Source organism: Mytilus trossulus, chromosome 1 (genome assembly GCF_036588685.1).
Source record: "Mytilus trossulus isolate FHL-02 chromosome 1, PNRI_Mtr1.1.1.hap1, whole genome shotgun sequence".
Classification (NCBI taxonomy): domain Eukaryota; kingdom Metazoa; phylum Mollusca; class Bivalvia; order Mytilida; family Mytilidae; genus Mytilus; species Mytilus trossulus.
This window is the reverse complement of record NC_086373.1, coordinates 21541285-21563468: the sequence shown is the minus strand read 5'-3', so window position 1 is coordinate 21563468 and position 22184 is coordinate 21541285. Positions and strand designations below refer to the sequence as shown.

General features: G+C 32.7%; 1 protein-coding gene and 1 pseudogene across 2 annotated transcripts; one reads left to right on the top strand and one right to left on the bottom strand.

Annotated features, from left to right (window-relative positions):
• The first annotated feature begins 6422 nt into the window (after positions 1-6422).
• Positions 6423-8985, top strand: LOC134707061 (toll-like receptor 4; annotated as a pseudogene).
• Positions 8986-16492: 7507 nt separating this feature from the next.
• LOC134718713 (uncharacterized) lies at positions 16493-21141 on the bottom strand. 2 transcript variants are annotated; one of them, XM_063581398.1, is made up of 2 exons: positions 21045-21141; positions 16493-18473 (listed from the first exon to the last, which is right to left on the bottom strand). In XM_063581398.1, exon 2 carries the CDS (start codon positions 18370-18372, stop codon positions 16942-16944), a length of 1431 nt encoding a protein of 476 aa, XP_063437468.1. In that variant the 5' UTR covers positions 18373-18473; positions 21045-21141; the 3' UTR covers positions 16493-16941. The 2 variants fall into 2 exon arrangements, with proteins under 2 accessions (XP_063437468.1, XP_063437457.1); XM_063581387.1 differs by lacking the exon at positions 21045-21141 and adding an exon at positions 18573-18793.
• Between the last annotated feature and the right edge of the window lie 1043 nt (positions 21142-22184).

The following is a 22184-nucleotide window of genomic DNA, read 5'->3' as shown; positions in this document are numbered from 1 at the left end:
TTATCTATGAAGGGGGAGTTAAAATGTATAGCAAAGGTTTATGAAAGATTCTGGGTCCAGAACGTATAGTATTTCGCGATTTATTATTATCTTTATTTATAATTACACGGTATCAGGAAATATGTAGCTAACACTTGTTATATGTATCTGTTCCGGACCATATGAGTATTTGGACCATACGCGTATGGTCATGACCATATGGGTATATACTCATATGGTCCGACCATACGCGTATGGTCGGACCATACGCGTATGGTCGGGGTAATTGTTACAGTTTACTTTTCATACTTCTAAACTCTTCATATGGTATGACCGTTCATTCAAAATACGCTATCATAAAGGTAATTTTATCATTATATTATAATAAAAAGATAAAGCTAAATAATAATAAAAAGTTTCACATAGTTACTTAATTTTACTTAATTGTCAAATTTAAAGTAAACACATTTTATACCGATGGTCATTACTGATTTGTTATTACGAGTAATGGCAATATGTCGACTTATAAATTAAATTCCAAAAATTTCTTAATGAACTGTTACATAAGAAGTCACTGGAAAGTAGCATACTATTAATTTATTTAAGTTGTGTTGTGAAGATGGTGTATTGCAGTCATTTTACGATATTTGAGATCTAGAGCTTCTTAAAAACACTGTAGACATCAGAATTGCCAAAGACCTCGGTATCACTGAACGCAGCTGCAAAAAAGGCTTGTTTTTCACTCGCAAACAAAATGTGTAAATGAAAAAGATCGTGCACAAATTTCTGGCAAATGCAAAAAAGCTATGATACCGTGTGGAAGTGAATGTCATCCAAACCTAAATGCAGGAATGTAACTAGCGATGAAAACTAACTATGGCATCAATATTAAATTTTACGTATTGTTTTTTATTATAAAATTACAAAAATTGTCATGTTTTAAACCATCACTGTTTTTTTAGATAAAGTTTTTGTATTATTGAAACGTTTATAATGTAATTTGAAAAAAATATATATACCTATATGGTCCAAATACTCATATGGTCCGGCCCGTTAATAACCAAACGAGTATTATACTCATATGGTCCGACCATACGCGTACGGTCGGACCATACGCGTATGGTCGGACCATATGAGTATACGCATATGGTCATGACCGTACGCGTATGGTCCAAATACTCATATGGTCCGGAACATATCTACATTCGTGCTACTAATGGTAAGATTGCGAAGTGTTCGTAGTGAGTGAAAGTGTGAGAAGTTTTTCCCCGTTGTATTATTGTTTAATTCATATGATTATTACAAGCAGCCAAGATGAAAAGATAATAGACAGGTTTTTTGTGTAGCCAATACATAGTAGGGACATTCAAATGTTCAAAGCATGTTTGGGTTTAGTACGGTAAAAAAGTAAAGAATTTACACAAAAGAAAATGAAAATATAGTTCTCATTGTGTTTTTAAAAAAATCATCACCAGAAGATGTATTTGATAATGATGTACTACATTGCATCTATCTTTGATATAGAGTATCCGGATGACACGTTTTGGAAAGTTGTATTTTGGCATGAAATTAAAGGCGATAAGTGCTGTTTCAATTTAAATACTTAATTATTGGTGTCAAGTAATTTTCACAAAAATGCACTTCGATTATGAGTGTGAAATCCAAATTATCGTTAATTAATTATTACATTTGATATCATTTGATATGACGGCATATGGAAACATGTGAGAAAAAAAAATCACAAAATAAGTGAACTCCGAGGAAAATTCAAAACGGAAAGTTCCTAATCATCAGTATAATCAAATGCTCAAACACATCAAACGAATGGATAACAACTGGCATATGCCTGATTTGGAAGAGCCATTTTCTACATAAGAAAATTGTGGATTAAATCTGGTTTTAAAGCTAGCTAAACCTCCCATATGTATGACAGTCGCATCAATTTCCATTATATTGACAGTGATGTGTGAACAATACAAACAGGTACAATAGGTATAATATTTAACAAATGGTATGATTATATATCTCAGAATATAGCGGAGGTAGTTAGTATAGGGCAATGACTAGTCCTTCTAAATGTCATCAGTCTAAATTAACTTCACAATTACACACGTTTAGTTAAAATTACACGAAGTATTACTTTAAATTAAAAAACATCTTTTTATCAAATTGATGAATTAGTTTTTTTTTTTATCTTTATGTTATATGAAGGTACCCCCCTAAAAGACAGAAATCAACATTATATGTATGTTTTATTTATAATCCAAACATGTTTTAGCGTGGATAATTTCCGCGTCCATAAGTTCTCATGATATAATTTCATTTCCTTCCGTCCTTAAAAAAAGTCTAAATTGGATATATTTGGTCTATTTTTTCTGTAATTTGAAATAAAACTATAAACTTTCTCATGGCTTATATTGCATTTCAAAAGTCTGGTTATTTGTATTTTATATAAAAGTAAAAGAATCAGATATTCACATGTTTTTTAATTTTTTTAAACGATGTAAAGTCACTCAAACTACGAAAGTTCAAAATTCCAAAAACTTTCACTATATTTTTTCTTTTTCAGCGACAGTTGCATTAAGATTCTTTTACAACGACCATCCACTTGCATCAAACTTTACTATACTGACCGACTTTAGAAACGCAACACTGGATTATTTTTGTGTTATTTTTTAATGAATGTGTCGCCGTCAAAAGCGATGACTGCCTGTTACAAATGCCAAAATGATTGTCAAAAGGTCAACAAATACTGTCTGACATGTTTTGGGTTCTGTTTTACACCTTCTGATTTTGCATTTGTTCAACCCATTATTTGGTTTTGGCGATTATGCGGTTGGAACTTGGGGGCTTTAAAGGTTTTAATTCAGTCAATTCTTTGGCAGATCAGTTGTTGGAAACATTTACGGCATGAATCTGTACTCAATGGCACTCGGTAATTTGATTAGCAGTTGACGTTGCGGTCGTAAACATGTCTGGCAAATCACGTTGCGTAAACAAATTCTGTTGACGTTTCATTATCTTTGTCGGAAAGACAGTAAGACGAGTTTCTGAAGTCATTCAGTATGGTTGCAGCACGTTTATGTTTTAATGTTTGCAGTATTCTAAAGGGCTAATTCAGTTTGTTATTTCCCATTCTTGACAAAATGGAGAGGCAACATTTTAAAACTGATTTAAGTGAGGCAAAGGATTGAAAGAACTGTTTAACAAAGCAAAAAAAAAAGAACCAATCTTTCATGGGTCCAAAATTTCGCTTTAAGAAAAATTCGGTATGGTAAATAACCACAGGTAAATTAGATTTTGATTGTTTGTAAGGAGAAAGAAGTATGATAAGCATGAAAAGTAGTTGTAAAATATCAAACAAGATTTGGTAAAAAAAATCAACAAAATGAGTGTTGCGTTTCTAAAGTCGTTCAGTATATTTAATTTCAGTATTGGCACGTAGTGATTATTTTCAAATGCCCGTATATTTTTCATAATTAAGTAGTAGCATACCCTTTGCTCTTTGTTTAAACTAATACGTTACACAATAGTCTGTTTTTGATGGTATTCATTTAATATGACTCTGTACTTTTACATCCTGTCATTGTGTTATTGTACTATGATAATTTTTGTATTCTTGTTTTACATTTTAGCTCATATGCTTTGTCTTTATGCCTGTTTGTGGGTCTTTTTTGTTACACGTGGATATGTACTTAAACATCCCGCCATAGTGTTGTTGTGACATGGTTAATGACCCCTCGTAAATGTTCGTTTTTATATTTCTTTGTTTTTATAGTGATTAAGATAATAACACAAGGTTGACTGCTGTGTTCCTATTTTTGACATTTTAACTCATTATTTCTATATGATTTGTTCAGACATCGTTGTCAAGATAATGGAATTTATTGTGACTGCCATACAAGTGAGAGCTGGCTTTTATAGCCCGGTCTAATCCACCATTTTCTACACAAAAAAATCTTACATGAGATAGTTGTTGTGAATTAGTTTGATGTGTTTGAGCTTTTTATTTCGTTATTTGATTAGGGACTTTCCAATTTGATATTTCCTCTGAGTGTAGTATTTTAAGTGATTTTACATTTTACTCTACTGGTATATCGGTATTGTTTGCCCGCAGTTTGCCTCTTATGCATAAACTACTCCCAATAACAGAATAATGAGGGGAAACAAAACTTTTACGGTCACATTCACGAGTAGGTTTGCCGATACAACATTTCTGTTTTTCAACTCACTAGTGGTAATTTTCCCCAGTCTCATATCCTCAAACTGGTAATCTAGTCTAGTCTGTAATTCAACGAGTTTTTCCTATTTGTGATTGTGACATTTCGACTTGGTATGGATTCGCTTGGCGGGTAATGCATACATGGCAGGAAACTCTTAACTTGTTGGCGCAAATGATCTTTCTCCTTTTAGGGTTAATGCGATTCTCTCGTTTTACCTTTCTTTTGTCTTCTTAATCGAATCGTGAGATGTTACTATCGACTAACTACTGTTGTCTACATTAAGTTAATACAGAAGATCTAAATTGACATTGATCAAGGTAATTTGTACAGTCATATTCACTTCGATGACATTTATAAGTTTACGAAACAGCTGTTTTTAGAACTAACTAACATGTGGCTAAGCGTAATAATATTGTAGCATTTTACATAAAATTTGTGGTTTCAAAAATAAAAAAGCATTCTAAGCTTCGCAGTTGTTTAAAGTCTGGGTATGTAGTTTTTCCCTTTTCATGAATGTGACCTACCGAATTAGACTATCTATAGGGTTAGTAATGACATGAGCAACAAGACGGGTGCCAAATGCGAAGCAGGATCTGCTTACAATTCCGGAGCACCTGAGATATCCCCCCGGTTTTGGTGGGATTGGTGTTGCTCAGTCTTAAGTTTTCTATGTTGTTTCTCTTGTGTTATTATGTGTCTGTTTGTCTTTTTCATTTTTTTTTTTTTTCATTTTTTTTTTTTATAACTTTTTTTTTTTTCATTTTTAACCATGGCGTTGTCATTTATTTATTTTTGATTTATGAGTTTGACTGTTCCTCTGGTATATTTCGCCCTTCTTCCAGGTCGTTTGTCTCAACAGGTTCTTGCAACTGTAGTCGCTACAAAAATTTTGACTATAATAGAACGTCACAACTGTACAATGGGATGAACCATTAGTCGGGTAAACTTTTTTCTAGACATAAAGTACAGCAATCCACTCTACTGTAAGCTGAACATTGTTGTTTTACTTTATCAAATTGTTTATTAAACTCACGCGTCGATTTGTAACTGCAAGACAATGTACGATAATCCCTTATTTAACCCTTTCACCAATGCATATAGGGATGACTGTCATATCGCTCCATATGAAATTGCTAATATGGAATAATTAGTTTTGTTCTGAAGTGATTTTGTTGTGCGTTGTTCAAAGTATAAATTTAAAGAAATGTGTATCTTGATTTATGCTAAAACACAATAAACGAATAACAAATACGACTGACAGTAACCAACAACAACCACTGAATTATGGGTTCTTGACTTTCGACAGGCAAGTTCGAAATACACGTTATCGTACATTTTGTTTCTATTAATTGAAATAGCTATTTGTGTTGGTTTTATATTGATTTATATCATAAAACAATGTTGACTGCTGTTTCACAACTTTTGACAATTTTACCTATTAAGTCTGTCTGTTTTGCTTTGACATTGTTGTCAATATAATGGAATTACATGCGACTGTCATATAAGTGAGAGGTTTAGCTACCATTAAAACATATTTCAATCCACCATTTTCTGCATAAGGAAATGCTTGTTTCTAATCAGGAGTATGGCAGTTGCTTTCCATATGTTCGATGTGTTTGAGCTTTTGATTTGCCATTAGATAAAGGACTTTAATTTTGAATTTTCCTTTGAGTTTGGTATTTTTGCTTTTTTACTTTTTTATAAGTTTGATTTCTACTTTTTTATTGGATATTGAACCCTTGATTTCGCATATATAATTTCCACGGTTTTTTATGTATTTTTTTTTTTATTCGTTTCCGTCCTTATGGATATTAATAAATTTTGGACTGTTTACTCTAGTGTTATTTCTATCATTGGCAATTGCATCATGCTAAATATCTTCATAGCTTGTAATGAAGAAGTAAGAGTCTCCCTAAATAGGTAAAGTATCTTCCTTTATATCTTGTAAACATATTTAAATTCATAAAGACAATATATATTCTCACATATAAAGAAAGTTCTCAAATCAAATTTCAAAAGTATAAAATAAAACTGTAGTGTACAACCATGAGATATTGAAGTTATAAAATAAATTTTTATGTCGTGTTCTAAGATTATTTCAATAAATTTATTTGAAACCTCTTCAACGATCGCCTTTCGTTGAATTAATTTATATTAAATGAAGAATTGTGTGTTTTATTTTCAGCTTTACTACAGTTGCATCAACTAGCCTATGTTACTATGCGCTTAAACGTGCATCATCATATACTCTTATTGTCAGTTTTGGTCTACAGTACTCTTTGCTCCAAATGTTCGTTTGATTCAACATGTGAGTGTGTCTTAAACACTACAACAAATCTTATCTCAGCAAAATGCTCCGATAGAGGTCTATTAGCTGTTCCAAATTTTGGCAACACATCGCATCTTCTGGATTCATTTGATGGAAGCCATAACAAAATCGATGTTATACCAAACTATATTTTTGGAAATGCTAAAAGCTTAATTAAGCTGGATTTATCTCATAACAAAATATCGTTAATATTTCTGGAATCCTTGTATGGACTTGAACAACTCGAAACTTTAGACCTCAAATCGAATAATATACAGTATGATGTCGAGTTCATTCCTCCGAACTGTTTCAAAAATACTCCTCAACTAAGATACTTAAACCTAAAAAATAACGTAGGTTTTTATCCATCTGCCCAAAGATACCCAAAATTGTCTTCACTCACTGAACTTGAAATTCTAAAGTTAGATGGATTACCACAGGACAGTTTTCAAAGGGGATTTGAAAAACACAGTAAACTTACATACTTAGATCTGTCGAGTAGAGATTGTCACATTGAAATCATTCACCCAGAGTTTTTTCACTCTCTTGTAAATCTCCAGTTTATTGATCTATCAAACTGTTCAGTAGTAACAGTTTGGAAAAATACCTTTAGTCATTTGAAAAATATGACACATCTCAACGTTTCTCATAATGAGAAGTTGAATTTCGCAGGTATTGCAAATATAACTCATGACTTACAGTTTACTTCCATTGAGGTACTGAAATTCAACAAAGTACATAAAACATTCGAGATGAATACAGAAATAGATCACCATACATTGAAATATCTTCAGAATACGAGTCTAAAAGAAATGCACATGGATAGTAATAGATTGCAATATATTAAAACAGGAGTAATTTCAATATTGCCGAAAACCTTAAATAGGATGTCAATGGCCGATAACATGCTCTCTTTTGGGTTATATATTTTGGAAGGAACTCGAACGTTTCTTTTCTGAACGCGTCATTTCAGTTTACTTCACATACACCTTCGTTGGGATCATTTGCGTTTATTAACAGATATAAAGCTCAGTCCGGAACGCATCGTATAAAAAGAAATGTTGGAGTGAACTTTCCTCTTCCGTTCCCAAAGAATATTCGTGAACTACACATGAGGAGAAGCCAATTACAATTTGATATTCCGAGGTTGGAACTAACGGAAAATAAGTTGGAATATTTTGATGTTAGTCTAAACCTTCTTGCAAACTGGTGGGGACCAACAGTGAATTTTATTCACCTCAAATTTTTGAATTTATCAAGTAACTATTGCTCTAATATTTCAGTGCATTTTTTTGAAGGCATGGCAAATTTGGAAACATTACACATTCAAAATAATTTGCTAGGATTCAACATTCCATCTGATGTAAAAGGCGAAATTTTAAAGCCGCTCCAACACTTGAAAACTATTGACCTATCGCAGAACAGAATACCTGAAATCCCACCTTTGTTTTTCATATTTCTGGAAAAACTCGAAATATTGAATTTACATGACAATCAAATTGAAGATATAGACTTCAAATTGATTCAAATGAAAAACTTATCCAGTATCGATTTATCTAAAAATCGAATACAATTTCTCGGTTCTTCAGCGATTAATTACTTGGAATCCGTGTCAGACAATCGCAAATTCTCCTTGAATTTGAACCGGAATCCGTTTGTTTGCTCGTGTGCTACATTGGAATTTCTAAAATGGATATCGGAAACGAAAATCATTTTACTTGATCGCAGAGAATATGAATGTAAGTACGAAAACGGAACAAAAGCTTCACTTGCAAACGTCAATAATATAATCGATAAATTGAAGAAGGAATGTTCTTCGTATCCAGGCGTCATCATAGGAGTCACTGGCACCATATTTTTGTCTGTTTCAATTATTTTGTTTGGACTATTCTACAGATATCGGTGGAACCTACGTTATTTGTATTATATGACTAAAAATAGATTCCGTGGATATGTTCCTGTCATAGAGATTTCAAAAAATTCCTACATCTACGACGCTTTCATATCTTACGCAGAACAAGATGGCAATTTTGTTCATCATGATGTAATTGACAATCTAGAGAAAGAAGGCAACGTAAAGCTTTGTGTCCACAGACGCGATTTCCTTCCTGGTAACGAGATATCCGCAAATATAACAAGTGCTATTCATAACAGCCGTAAAACGGTAATCATTCTAACCCGCCATTACTTAAATTCCCAGTGGTGCATGTTTGAATTCAATATGGCAAGAATGGAAAGTATGTACTCGCGAGAAACTGGGAACACACTTTTTCTGGTTTTTCTTACCAGCATTCTCCCAAAGGAACTTCCGTTGGTTCTGATGGAATACATTCATTCTAACTCATATATAGAATATCCTGGTGACGAATATGGGAACATTGTTTTCTGGCAAAAAATGAAAGAGTCTCTACGTGCTTGATTTGAGAATAGAATAACAGTGCACATTTACTCTGAACATATTTCTTATTAAAATAGGTACCAGGATAAGCCTTATAATTTAATACACCAGACGTGCGTATCGTCTACGTAAGAATCATCAGTGACGATCAGATCAAAAGTGTTATAAAGTCAAACAAGCACAAAGTTGAATAGCATTGAGGACCCAAAATTCCAAAAGGTTGTGCCAAATACAGCTACGGTAAATAAATGCAACAGTAGTATACCGCTGTTCGGAATTCATAAATCCGGGTTACAAACTAAAACAGAGGGTAACACATAAAATACAAAAGAAGAACTACGACACAACACAGCACTAAAGTGTACCATACACAGAAATAAACTATAATATAACAATGGACATGTTCCTGACTTGGAACAGAATATTTTAAGAAAACAATGGTCGATTGAACCTGGTTTTGTGGCTAGCCAAACCTCCCGCTTAAATGTCAATGATGCATATAACACTAAAATGACAAACTTACATGACAGGACTATGTAATCTATGCAAGATGAACTAATCAAACTATAAGTTAGTTAAGTTAAGTTAGTCAATTATTTATTATAGTGACATGTGTAAATTATGTACAGATTATAAACATACAATATATGATAAATATAGATTCTTACATTGATACCAGTGGATTATCGGATTTATCTAATCGAGATAGTTAAATTGTCAATTTTAAAGTTCGAGCCGCCTCGGCGAGAACTTTAAAATTTATAATTTAACTATCGAGCCGAGGCGGCTCGAACTTTAAAATTGATAATTTTAACTATCTCGATTGGATAAATCCGATAATCCACTGGTATCAATGTAAGAATCTATATGTATATATGTCTCTGGTTCTAATAAATCTTAGAGAATTATGTAATTTGGATAAATTTATATTTCGTGCACAAAAAATAAGATCTAACATGATGTAATATGTTTCACACATTACCTTCTGCTATCTATGTATAATTTGTATAGTTTATATGTTGTATGGCTATAGTTGTTATGACTTTGGTAAATAAAGATATATTTTTTTATACAGCGATTACTTCTTAATACCTGCCTAAATTTTTATCATACTAGGTATATTTTCAAATATAAAAAAAATATTGCTTTTACTTTTGATGTGTAATTGAGTATGAGTATTTTTTATTTTGTTTTGTATAATTATTACATGTTTGATTGTGATAAGCTCTAATATTTGGAATTAAACCTATAACAGTTCTCGTCTAGGCTTGTCTATTCTGGAAATATTTAATTTTATGTTTATGTTAAAGTTTTAGATCTTGCTTTTGCAGATGTTTGTGATGACATAAAACAAGTGTATGTTTGTTGTTTTTTTTTTGCAATTGAACCATTTTATCGGTCAACGTGAGAAAAACTAGATTATATTCTGTTATAATTATTTTCAAACCTTTTCTGGAAGTAAGCCTCGTAGTATATAGTTGGGCAAATGTTTCACAATTAATTTTTTTCTCAATTGGAAAAAAATGTGTACAGATTTACAGATCTTTAAAAATTTCCTCAGTTTTCATAAAAGAATAAAATTTCATTCACAAACATTTAAAAACTAACTTTTTTGGTGAAAAGCAATATCCAAAAACCAAAATTAATTCAAAATAAAGACTGGAAATGCGCCAAGCAGTATAACTATGTCGACATTTAATGCTTTATTTGATGTGAAGCTTTGATAATAATTTGATAACTAGAGTTATGTTTCTTATATTACTGATATTTTATATTCAGGCGTAGATATATTTGATTTTCCTTTCAATCCATCAAATATCCAAATAGTAAATGTTTAACATTGTCTTACGTTCTGTAAGAATGTTCTCTGATAATAAACAGTCTATATTTTGGCATGGGGTTACCAGGGAGTGACTACCCATAAGGGTCTTGCACGGTCGGCATGGAGTTTAAATAATTCATTAATGGATAATGACGGATCGTGCATTATGTCTTGAATCTTAACTTCTTTTCAGCATCGTAAATGCTACTAACACAACATTACTTTATTAAAGAAAACCCCAAATTATATTGTAATGAAAACAAATGTTATAACAAGACCTGTGAGGGTCATAAGCAAGACATGACTATCTTTACATACTCAAAAGATAATGATTCAGATTACGAAACATATGTTATCTTGATTTCACTCTATAAAATTGTGTAAATGATTGCTTTCCCATTCTTCATGAAAAAAAAGATAACACAGATATAATAATAACAGCTTCTTTTCTATAAAGCTGGCTGAGAGGATGGGGTGAGAACTATATATATGCTTTACGACAAATGACATGACTTTTCCCCCCGTGGTGAACGTTACAGTAGCACCAGCATATGAGTTACACATCTCCGAGTTGAAATGATATGTCTCACAATATTTTGATCCAATGTTCCTTCAAATGGTTAAGTTGAATCCTTTCTTTGAAAATTTTCTGTTCATCATCATGATTGTGTTAAATGGCTGTTAAGGAGTAGCTGTGGCATAGATGACTACGAATATTTCAATTCTCAAAGCCACAGTTACCAAGGGACTGTGGAAAATCATCAGAATTAGGGTTTTTTTCAAACTTTTTGATTTGATAATATTTTGGGTTATAAAACTGAAATGACTGATGGTTTATATACTTGATATTTAAGAGTATGGCACACTTTGTCTGCAATCTTTTATACTTTTTTAACCGGCTGTTGTCTGTTGAAATTTAACTTGTGCATTTGTGTCTCATTAACGTGTACGGTTTATATCGATGATTGCTGTTGATACCTTTATTTTACTGTGTGTGTTGTGTACCATGGTGTTTAAACCGTGTTAGTTATTTTTCCATATGCAAGACTTAGAATTAAGCCAATTCAATATTTCTTCTAGTTTTTATTGTTGTTTATCTGTTGACGCGATGTCACCATGACTCGCAGGATTTGAAATCTTCTCGGTCACTCTGTGATATAGTTAGGGATTAGATCTTATTTTAAGTCGTTCAAACCTGTTGTTCAGTTGTTGTTTGTTTGATTTTCCTGTTTGAATTGTTTTACGGTTGTCATTTTTATCCTTGCATTACATCATCTACTGATCTCTATCTTTGATCATATTTTACAATATTCATTGTTTTATCAGAATACTAAGTTATAGGTTCTCCAGTCCGCGTGTCTCTTCGCATAAAGTTTGTAAAATATATATGATCAATTTTTCTAATAAACTTTATAGGGTTATTTTATGGAACATTTCATTATCCAATTTCTTTAAAGATTTTCCCCGTTTTATGTACAGGATCTTTACATAAACGTGGACACGCCGATTTCCTCCTTTTAACACATACCGTTATGGTGGTAATTATAAGGGAGAAGTTTATCCAATATGAGCTTTGTGTGCTTTATATAACCCATCTATTGGATTGGTCAACGTTAATTACAGATTTTTCTTTGTACGATAGTTTTTGATCCTTTATTTGTACGTCTTCTCAAGAAAGATTAATGGTCTTTTGAAGAATTCAATACACACAGAGTAAACAAACCTTTGAAATGGTTCTTTATTTAATGTACTTGATAACACTAACAATTTTGAATTATTCAATAAAGATATTTTTGTTTCTTTATATTTGACAGAACTACACCAGTAGGTGTCAGAAATGTTCCATTCCATTATCTATATAAGCTCTATGCAAATATTAGTTATACTTTCCATTTAGTTTAACTTGTCTGAATATATCACGAAAAACACTGTTTAACGATATGAAACATTCTTCAGAAATATGTCCATAGCTGCATATGACAATTGACTGCTATTTGCTCATGTCTAGTGACAAAACATCAGTGCAAATTTGTTTTATGTACAATCGTTACCATTAGGTGTTTTTGATTTGTCCTTCTTCAAATGAATATAAAACGTCATTTCATCAATTTACGAAAATATGTTGTTCATATGAAATATATATATATCTGTTACTTACATTATTAATGTTACATAGTATCTATAGCATCATTAATGGGCTGACTAAATATGAAAATGGGGGGGGGGGGGGACCTATAGATTTATTCAACTGCATAATACCACACAGCAGATGCCATGCACATGCGGAACTTGTTTATCCTTCCAAAGCACCTGCGTTTTTATTTTGACCAATAATGATTTGATTTGCTCTTTGGTGTTTCAGTGCCACTTTTAAGCACCGCCTTTTATCTATTTCATCGGCTGCCAGTTTTTGTTGGTGAAGAAAGCATGAGTGCCCGGTGAAAACCTCAGACTTCGGTAGGAAAACTGATAATCCTAGTCAATTAAGATTGGAGTCGCGTGCACCCGCAGCACGAGTGGGGTTCGAATTCACAACCTCGGTGTTGACTGGACAGTGTTTACAGTAGTAACTACTTAGACCACTCGGCCACCCTAATTGTATTTGGTATATAATACAAAAAAAAGATGTGGTATGATTGCCACTGACACAACTTTCCACAGAGAAACAAATGACACAGAAATTGATTACTATAGGTCACTTTACGGCCTTCAACACTGAGCAAAACCACTACCGCATATTCAGCTATAGTCCGAGTATATTTCAGTAGTGTATGTATAAGTGAAACTAAGCTAAAACCATATTTTCATTGGTGGTGTTACATTTACATGCTCGGAGTAGTTACATGCAGTACTGTCGTCTTGGTCAAGCATGCAACAAGAATATCTATACTTAATCTTATTGCACTCAGCGACTTTTACTTTCAACCTCCAAGATTTTTCAAGCAATAATTTCATGAAGCAGGCGTTAAAAAATAATCGGGTGTGCAAATGTTCATTGTTTGTAAACAGATATATGAAGGGTGTGATCCTATAGTAAATGATCAAGGGGAATGAATTTTTAATATAAGTTCGTTAAGAAAACCTGGCGATTTAAACACATTTTTCTTCTCTTCAAACGTGTGGACGTCTTTTACTATCAACCAATTTTTCAAAACTATTCGTTTCTTACAGTTAATAAAATATTTTCGATTTATCCTTTGACAATTAAATCATATAAGGATAATCATCTTATGTTCTTATTAAATTCAAAAACTATCATGGTGGCGGTTATTTTTTTTAAAGAAAAGGATACTAGTAAATACACTCATCATAGATACCAGGACTAAATTTTGTATATACGTCAGACGCGCGTTTCGTCTACAAAAGACTCATCAGTGACGCTCGAATCCAAAATAGTTAAAAAGCAAACTTAATATGTTACGAAGCTGTTATCAGAAACGACACTCTCATGACAAATTGTTTAAAGAAATGTCGATAAGCACTAATTTTTGTAGCGTGATCAATGGTTTCTGGAAGTAATATTGAAAACAGTTTATAGAACTATTGTTCTCTAATGTGTATTCAATACAATTCCAATAACAGTAGGCGGTAACACTTATAATTATGTTATATTCTAATTGATTTTCAATTTCGAGTTCTTTGCAATTACAGTTTTAAACTTGTAAATTAGCAAGCAAACAACAGTGTTTTAATAACCCTTTAGTTGAAAACTGTTGTTATCTGCTATTGTGACGAAGAACAATTTAAATATTGAAATTCGTCGTCAAAATGGCGGAGGAAAGAAGGGAAAAAAGCATAAAAGTTGTTACAACGTGTGCTGGATGAGACAATCGCGACAAGTCAGGGTCCGCTTACATCAAGTAAAATAAATACATAGGTCGATAGAGACATCAATCCAAAGAAACAAACAAACAGTTGCAGACATACCAATGTAAACTCTTTTAAAAAATGAACCAGCTTTAAATTGATCGTCAATATCGTCACTTCTTCTTGCAATTATATCGTAAAAAATAACAAAATACATGGTAAAAGAAAAGAAAAAGCATGCAGTTAACAGCTTTCGGCTTGTTATAAAAAATGTAAAGATATTTGAACTTGCATTTATATTATTCGTTCCATCTCAAACAAAACCAAAATACAGTGTTCAATATCTTATAAAACATGAAAAAAACTGTGCATCCGCACAGCCCAAAATCACAATTGGAATCAATGCTGAACGCACAAAGTAAACGGTTTGTGAACAAAGACGGCGACAGATTTTGATGTCAGGGTTTCCCCTGGTGGTCGCCACTTTCACATTTGGCAAAAACTAAGAAGAGTGTTGTTTTAACTTCGTTATCAGCGAAAGAAATAGAACAGTAAATTACTGCATATATTTAATGTAGATTTATAACAATAATTAGTTTTACCCTTTTCATATACCTAACCAGTTCTTTCTTGTTTGCATAGCACCAATATCTTAATCTGCAACCACTGTTCTGACTATAAGATCCTAGTTCTGATACAATCATAGACCAGAAACGACGATGTTAAACCATGTTTGCCGGATATTTCACTAAAAATTTACATGTGTGACAAACATGATAGTTAAAATTCTCCAATAATGTTACAAAGAAGTCTGTTTAGTTCTGTGTCATAGAATATAATGTTTAACAAGACCTCTTTAAGACCTATTGCGGGCCTTGAAGCTTCGGTAACTTTGGTCGGGTTGCTGTCTCTTTGACACACTCTCCATTTTCATTCTCACTTTCATTTATAGTTATTTTATGATAGGTAACATCAGTTTTGTCAAAATTGCACGATTGGCCCAAACGTTTCAGACGGAAAAACAACTCGTTATATTCGATATGATCCGTTTTATAAAAAATATCAATGCGGCCATATTGAATGCGAGGCAAATTAGCGGAAAGTAAAATTGGAATTCAACCAATTTTGGGCAAAGATAACAAAGATTAATACAAATTTCATCATTATACATTTCATTTATTTTGTTGTGGTAACGACAAACCGTTATATTAACGGGACTGCGAGAAAGCTCCGACACAATTCAGAACGGAGAACGCCAAAAGAAGAATTTCTCTTGTTTTGTACTAAAAAAAATATACTTTAACAGTAAAGTTATCAATACTCATAAGTTCTATTTACCCAACGCTAACCATGTTGTTTCATTGCATTAATGTATCTAGATCTAAATTTAACTTAAATTCATAAAACGTTTGTGGTGATTTCATGTTTCATTTGACCAATCTGTCGGTGAGTATTTCATGTTTCATTTGACCAATCTGTCGGTGAGTATTTCATGTTTCATTTGACCAATCTGTCGGTGAGTATTTCATGTTTCATTTGACCAATCTGTCGGTGAGTATTTCAGATTTTTATAACAAACAAACACCAGACAGAAGCCGTGCGATATCGCACACTGACACTGGGACAGGCTAGCGAACATAGTTTAGAGACATAAATGAAATTAGATTTTTAGGGGGCCAAAATGTTATGCCATTCAGAAATTAATTTTTTTCACTCTCGAGTTTCAATTTTTCAAATCAAATACAATTCCGTCTTCAATGGAACAAAACAGAATGTTAAAACGAATTCATAAATGTATATGCTGTCTGAAAGACGATATATAAGGATTCATCTTTATTTTGTAGCGGATAAAAGAACTATATATATACAGTTTCTTTATTAGTATATACCCTTACGAAACGGTAAATTCTTCTGTCGTCAAAACAGTCGAGCTATTTAAACAAATAATCCATTGGTAAGATAGTTAGTAGACTTTTATTCAAATTATGAAAGTTGTTCACAAATTCTTACCTATTTTATTATGAGAGATAACCGAACCATGTTAAGATGATTATGGGGTGAAGTGTTTATAAAACTTATCATTCTTTAAAAGTCTACCTGTGTGTTCACACATCATGTACAATATACAAGTAGGTAAAACTATTCAAAAATCAAAGTTACGACTTTAAAATGTCTTTAATGACTTGATATGAAGTTAATATTGCGTAGAGTTATGTATAGTTCTTGTGTCAGTGAGTCGGCAAATTTACAAAACGTTAAAAGTACTGGATTATTCACCAAACTATAAACACTAAAATTGAAGCCAAATTGGCCTATACTCGAGTTATCTAGTTTAAACACTTATTTCAAATTGTGTCCATGAAAATTTTATCACATATAACTACTTCCTTAAGTGGCACTCTATCTAAGATACCCTTAGTTTACTGGCAGAATGCTCCCGATTAGATGCACGACTAGTCCGTCCATTTGGTATAATTTGCTGGTCACTTGGCACTTTCAGGCGGTCTTTCTGTGCAGAGAGCATTCGTTTAGACGATGTTCCGCTGCTCAATGATTCACTGCTAGATCCCAAAGATCCATCTAGAGAAGTTGGCGAATGCGAATGTCTACCTACTATTGACAACTTCCGTTTGCCTTGTTGTGATGTCTGCAGTTTTCGTTCTCCATGTTTAGAACTGTGTTTTCTCCCTTTTTTGCTACCTTTGTCGAAGTCCTCACTTTCATTGTCCGTCTGTAACGGTGAATTGGATTTGTCCTCTGTTAGACTTAATGTTGGTACAGTTTTCATCGAATCTCGATACGATTGTGTACATTGATATTCATAATGAACATACAGTTTCTTAAACTCGATTCGCCAATTGAAAAACGTGCCTCCATTGTCTGATACGGGGGATGCTCGATTCGGCAGTGCTGATTTTGAGCGCCTTGGATTAAAGATGCAAGTCGTAGGTAGAACTCCAGGTTCTAATAGTTGATAAAGGTATTCCGGGTGGTTTCTGAAATCAGTAGTATCCGCACAAAAGATCAGTTTTGTTGGATCTTTCTCATTTGGTTGTAAATCGCGTCGTTGTTGTCGTATGAATTTGCGTGGCTCTGGAAATGGATACAGTAAAGTACTAGACGAATTAGACATAGTAGAACATTCCCGGGGAAATTCAGGTTTATGCGAAAAATGTGCTGTTTTTGGTCTGTTCAAAGTGCGTCTAAAACTGAAATCCGAAACACTCCGAGAGGACAAATGTTCATGTGATAGCCGTAACTGTGGTACGGAATGTTGACTGACAGACTCATCATCGCTGTTAACCATGGTATGCTTCACTTGGAGTGCTGCTACACATGCTGATTGTGAGTACCTGTAACCTTCGTCCAATGCTGTTAGTCCTTCTTTGTTTTTTGTTTCTAGTGTATATTTGTAATGTAAGTATGTATCTTTGAGTATCTCTACTAAGGCACTATTCCCACTTCTTACGGCGTAATGGAGAGCAGTGTTTCCCCATTTGTCGGTATGTACTAGATCAAAATCAATTGCATGTAAAAGAACTTTTACTAATTCTAATCTGTTGTATATACACGCTAGATGTAAAGCGTTCATGCCATATTTATCTTGACTGTCAATTATTGCTCCTTTTTCTATAAGTAAACGAGCTATTCCAGTTCCCCATTGTGAAGGTTCCATGACCGCACATAACACAAGCGGAGAACGATTGTTGACATCTTGTTGGTCTATATCAATTCCCAAATCAACGAAAAATCGAACTTGTTGAAAATATCCTCTCGAAATTATATCAGTTAAGCGAGCTATGGGAGCTGACTTCCCTCTTCCCCTGTATTTCATTTTCAGTAAGTTTTTACCAAAGTTAAATTGTAAACTTCATTTCTTTTGATCAAATCACATTATCCAACTTCCATCTTTCTTTTTTATGTGAAAAGTTTAACCTGAAAAATAAACAAATAATGAAACACATATACATGTATAAAGTTTAAATAGAAAAGTATACAAAAGAGTAACTTTAAAATATTTAACGATCTACCTACCTTATACAAATCGTTTTATTTTTTTCTCTCTAACTCAATTAAAATATTCGTTAGATTCTCTCGAAATATTTTGTTCACAACATGTATTTTATGTCCGGTTATTATATAGAGGTATATTTATCCCTCCGGTGAGATCTCCTACCGACAGTTCAATATTTACTAAGCAGGTCGAAACTCGTTGCTATCTATGGAGAGTCACTTATCTCAACACATTGCATGTATGAATCTTATTATTTCTGTAGGATTTAAAAAACGAAAGAGTATAGGTAGAAAATCAATCAATTATGGCTTTGTGTAGAAATTAAAAATATTGTTGAACATCTGACTTCAGGATATTTTAATCAAATTACCAAAATATAATTATTGATTCGTAGATTGTCATGTTGTTTTTCCATATAAATTATGTTTTCTTATGTTCAATAAAGCCGTAGTTCTACGGTCTGGATTTTTAACGGAGGGTCACACTGCTAATGTCGTTTTCGTGTTTTTATTAAAAGGATACATTAACTTATTTGTTAAAAGTTTTAAGAAAAAGGATTATTTGTATATCTTGATATCAGCAAGACACGAACACTTTCAGATTTATGTTAGAAAAAATCGAACCTTACATAAACATTCTATTATATTTGGTATACTTTTTATTTCGAAATAAAAAAAAAAAATAGCAATTGTATCATCATTTAATGAACAACACCCTCACTTTTCCATTAAGGAGCAACACAAACACCTTCTTATTAAAATCCTGTTCATTTCATATTTGTTTATTTCCAAGTATATCATATCACAACAATTTCGACACATTACGCCAATCCCCCCCCCCCCCCCGCCCCCTTCCCTCTTTCTGACCCAAAATTTCGACATCTTATACAAATAACAAGCATGCGTGTTAACAGATTTGTACTTTTTCAAAGACACCCCCCCCCCCCCCCCTCCTTACTATTTTCTGGATCCTCTTGTGTTTTCCTTTAATCTTCCTTAGACAACTGGTCATACAATTCTCATTTTCTTTTAAACCAATTATAACACGAAGGGATCAAATGACAGGATTTGAAGAGAACATCAATAATAGATAAATTGTCTAAGATAGAATGCAATATAAAGAGGTAAATTTGTTGAGAATTTATACGCGATCGATTTTACGACAAATTATTTTATTTTTCAATTCCCACCTGAGCGCGATAATACCTTTGTAAATGAAAACGACTAGTGATAAATCTATCTAGTATTACACATAAATTTTACATTCTGATTTGGGAACATTTCTATCAGTGAACTATGAACCTAATTCATTCAAGCACCTGATTTAAATGGAAAATGTTTGGTACTACATGTAGTTTCTAACTTACAAAGGATTAGAACTGTGAAGTGGAAACCACCTCGGTGTCAGTAGACAAGATAAAGCAGCAATATTATATTATTATTTAGCACTATATGCTTTATGAAATTGGTAACAATTTTATGCATTTGAAAACAATTGTCTTTTTAAAAAGGCACCTCACGAGTATAACACCATGAGAAGGCATATATATGAGACTTCACTTTCAAAACGTGACCCTAGCTGCCATATGGTTGTCCCCTTAGTTTTCATCGTGTTTTAGTACTAGTGCCACTAAATTGCGAAAATTGTTTGATCGTGATATATCAAAATTGTATCAGCGGTTCAAATCAGATAATCGTTAAACGTTTTTTAAGATTTTGTTCTAACGGTTCTCCTAAACAACTATGAAAATGTTGTTGTATGTTCACGTTAAACTTCACCACTGCAAAACTGTCATTTCACGAGGTCTTACAAAAAATGTATGTATAGAAAGAGGCAAAAGTTTGGATATTTAGAAAAATCAAAAGCGTTGTGAGCAAAAATCCAAAATTATATGTCAGAAGTTCTCTATAATATGAAAACATTTCTTGAGTTTTGATAATAAAAAAGTGGTCGTCATCAGGCCAGGGTTTTGTTCTAAACACCCTTCTTGTTCAATTGCTTTGTGGGATTTTCATTGTGTCAATAATATATAATTTATAAACAATTTCGAAGAACAATTGAATGGTATCTAGATCTGAAATATCATTAAAAGATGTTACCTTATAAAAGGAATTTACCGAATGACATATCTAACATTTGCATTTTGAAGGAAACTGCTATTATGATCAAAAATATCTACAATTTATCTAAGAACAGAGGAATATAAAATGGTTGCTGACAACAAAGCCTTGGTTAATATTTTTTCTTAAGTTTTGTACTCTAAATAATCATTAAAATTCTTTCTGAAAAATCATTTCTCTTTTCAAAATTGACTTCTTATTGATGTTTTTGATCCAGCATATAGTTTAGAAACAATGAAATATCAATATATACTAAATGGTAAAGAATCAAAGTATGTTAAGGCGATGAATTAAAACTGAAGCAAACACTAATGTAGAATCAACTCTGTAGATTAAAGCAGACATAAAATAGAATATAAAATCTTAACTTACCATTTCTTTCGATTACGTCACTGTGAACTAAATGGTTTCACTGTCGTCTGCAAGTTATAAAGAATAATGCAAGCCGAAAGAATGATTTATACCTATTATTAACATACTATATAGTAAAAAATCATTTCAGTAGATCACCGAAAGGGGAAGTGGTCTAGAACACAGTATTATTTTATTTAGGGGGTTCACTATACACGCAAATTTTTATTAGTATTCACTTCAAGGTTAATCGAGCAAATTTTATTTAATAAGGCTTTTTACAGTTTTTTTACTTTACTACGGGCTCATAAGGATCTTAAATCTGATTTTATTGCTGTGTCCACAATAGACACAGCAATATTATTCTACGTATTTCACCTGTATCGGTTTGGACAATTCCATGGACTATTCCATACACACACAATTATGCTTAAGGGGTATTCATATGTCATGTCAAGATGATATAGGCTATTTACCGTTGTTTGCCACAAAAAAAATCTGGTAAAGTCACTTTTCTGAAAAACCAATATAAATATAGTTAACATATTTATATATTTAATCTAACTGTGTTCAGACCCGAATATTTAAATGCAACACACACCTAAAATTCGTTTTGGTCTATTCCATGACATTTGCGCGGGAAATATTCATCAGAGACTTTAATAATTTTAATGGACGTTCATTTGGAAAATTTTACTATCTATTTTAAGTGAACAAATGTCATATGTTTTTGTTTTTCATACATTTACAGGATCAACGTTATTTAAATTCCGTATATCTTCATTTGACATCAGGTTTGTACGCATTTAGTCTCTTCTCTAGTCTATAATCAAAACTGAAGGCCGCGAAGGGACACATGTCATGATGACACGTGCTGCACAATCCCACACATTTCACATTATGTAATAAAATTCTACTGTTTGAGATAAAAATATTCACTGTTTAGGGGTGTGGAAATTAGGTCTTACATAGTTGATGCGTATCCGATCCGTGATTTGTATTATATCGATATTTCAATGGTGCTCTCGGTAAGGCCAAAAAAATATATGTTTGATTATGGGTACCTGACCGATCCTATTTTGAGCACCCACCCTAAGCCATTTTATTGCCGTCGTAAGAAATAATCCAATCATTATAAATAGGGGAACTCTCGCCCCATGG

Excerpts from the sequence above, each read along its gene's own strand:
- LOC134718713 (XM_063581398.1), bottom strand. The coding sequence starts at position 18,372 with ATGAAATACAGGGGAAGAGGGAAGTCAGCTCCCATAGCTCGCTTAACT.